General features: G+C 69.0%; 1 protein-coding gene across 3 annotated transcripts in view; it reads right to left on the minus strand.

The window, feature by feature from the left end:
* Positions 1 to 1527: 1527 nt before the first annotated feature.
* MMP15 (matrix metallopeptidase 15) overlaps positions 1528 to 2301 on the minus strand; it is a 21292-nt gene continuing 20518 nt past the window's right edge. For 2 of the 3 annotated variants that reach the window (XM_036440704.2, XM_036440703.2), the window contains one exon: positions 1528 to 2078. In XM_036440704.2, the coding sequence (XP_036296597.1) occupies positions 1618 to 2078 (461 nt within the window). In that variant the 3' untranslated portion in view covers positions 1528 to 1617. The remainder of the gene's footprint in view (positions 2079 to 2301) is intronic. The other variant, XM_045582832.1, reaches the window with a different exon arrangement.

Raw genomic sequence — 2301 nt, forward strand, 5'->3', positions numbered from 1 at the left:
CACATCTTCCCCACGCCTTCCTGTCCCACCCACCCCAGCCCCCTGTCCCAACCCCTCCCAGCCATTGAGGGCTCCTCCCTCTCAGGGGCCCTGGGAGGGAGTCCCACAGAGCTGGGAGCGAGGCCTGTTCGGTGTGGGAACAAGTCCCCTCTCCCCCCCCAGCCCCCCACTCCCACTGGGGACTCGTCTCGTCACCTGAAGCCCCTCCAGCTGTAAGCTCGGGCCCAAGGCCTCTCACAAAGGCCACGCTCTGCCGGCCGTACGGTTTAATCAGTGCAGGTTATTTACAGAAAGACACATATGGGGGCGGCCACGGACCCCCGCCCCCCTTGGCTGGCTCTCCTCCGTTCTCGGGAGGGAGGGGGCGGACGCTGCTGGACCCGCACTTGGGGGCCAGCCCATGAGACACCCTCCCCTTGGGGCCTCGGGAGGCCAGGGGGCCAGACGAGGGGACAGAGCCGGCGATACAGTACCATTTCCCACCGCAGCCTCGCCTCGGCTCGGCTCGGTTTGGGGAGGAAGAGGAGGAGGGGGCAGCTCGCACCCTGGCTGAGCCAGGGAGCCTCCGGGCCCCACGGCTCCTGCCGGCCCTCCCCCCAGAGCCCAGGGAGACAGGGAGCTGCAGGGGAGAGACCCCCTCCAGGCCTGGCGCATGCTGGGCTATGGGCACCCACACAGGTGGTGGGCATGCTCTGTGACACCCAGCACCCCAGCCTGGGCACCCGTCAGCCCCCGCTCTCCCAGGACGGCTGGCGCACTGGTAGCCGGAGCCTGAGGCTGGTGGGGTGCTGAGACCCCTGAGGATGGAGGTGTGGGCAAGAGGATGGGACTGGGCCCGGGTGGGCCCTGAGCTCGGAGAGAAGGTAGACCGGGGGGGGGGGGGGGGGGGGGGGTGAGGCTCCCGGCGGGAGGGGCCTTGGCAGACGCCCTTTGGTCCTCGGTAAGGTGGGCCCAGAACCCCTTCTCTGGACAGATAGGGAGGCGTGGGCTCCAGGGGTACGTGGGGGCCAGGGGCGGGCAGGGTTTGTAGGCACAAGGAGGTCGGGCTGCTGGGGTTGGGAGAGGTTGGCTGGGAAGGAACCAAACTCGACATAGACTCACGGCCAGGGTCCCCTCCCCGCTCTGTCCCCCTGGCCTGGGGGTGGCCCTGGCAGCCCACACACCTACTCAGCTGTTCCTAAGGCAGAGAAAGACCAAGGGGCTCCTGGTCAGGCCCTGGGGTTCAGACTGCGGGAAGAACCTCCCAGCTCAGCCAGGCTCCCACCTGCGCCTTCTGACCCGCCCCTCTCCACGGCTGGCGCTGTGGCTGCTGCTCTGGCCTCGCCAACGGTGGGTGGGGGCCTAATTCCCAGTCTGGAGCTAAACTCTATTGAGAAAGCTCTACCCCCGGCCTGGAAGGTTGAAACCAATGCTCAGTTAGTGTGCAGACACAGAACCATAGAACCTGGGCATAAATAAACAACAGGGGGGCAGAGCTGGCAGGGATGTTGGAGGGCCTGGTGGCCGCCCCCCCCCCCCCCCCCCCGCCCAAGGAGCAGTCTCAGAACCCCAGGCGCCACCAGTCAGCCCGGCCCTAGCACCGGAGGAGAGGGGTTGTGGGGGGCTGCGGGAGGCGGCTCAGACCCACTCCTGCAGGGAGCGCTTGCAGTAGAGGAGCATGCGGGGCGCGCCCTTGCGCTGCATCTGCACGAGGGCGTAGGTGAGGCCCAGGATGCAGAGCAGCAGCAGCAGCGGGGGCACCAGCACCATCACCATGTTCACCGTCCGCGTCACCTCCTCCATCTGCACCACCACGCGGCTGCCCCCGTCTTTCTCCTCCTCCTCCTCCTCCTCCGGCCCGGCCCCCGGGCCGGCCGCGTGGCTCCCGTCCCGCCCCGGGCCGTCCCCGCCGGCCCCCGGCTCCGCCCCCGCGTCCGGGTCCGGGTTGAAGGGCGGACGGGCCACGTCGGGCCACCGGGGTCCCGGGTCCTCGCAGCCCATGAAGTCCCGCAGGATGGACTTGGGGTAGCCGGGCTCCATCCGCAGGCGGTCGTTGTCGAACTTCCAGTAGCGGGTGCCCTTGTAGAAGTAGGTGTAGGCTGCGGGGCAAGCGGGTGGGCGGGGGTCAGCGCGGGGCCCGCCCTCCGCCAAGACCCCCGGGACCTGCTGACTCCGGAGCCCTGGCGTGGAGCACCCTCCCTGTGTCACGGCTGGTGTGGCTCGGTGGGTAGAACGTCTTCGGTCTGTGGCCCGAAGGGTCCCAGGTTCGATTCCGGTCAAGGCCACGGACCTCAGTTGCAGACTGCATCCCCGGCCCCAGGT

The sequence above is a fragment of the Pipistrellus kuhlii genome, unplaced genomic scaffold, assembly GCF_014108245.1.
Source record: "Pipistrellus kuhlii isolate mPipKuh1 unplaced genomic scaffold, mPipKuh1.p scaffold_m20_p_17, whole genome shotgun sequence".
Taxonomy (NCBI): Eukaryota; Metazoa; Chordata; class Mammalia; order Chiroptera; family Vespertilionidae; genus Pipistrellus; species Pipistrellus kuhlii.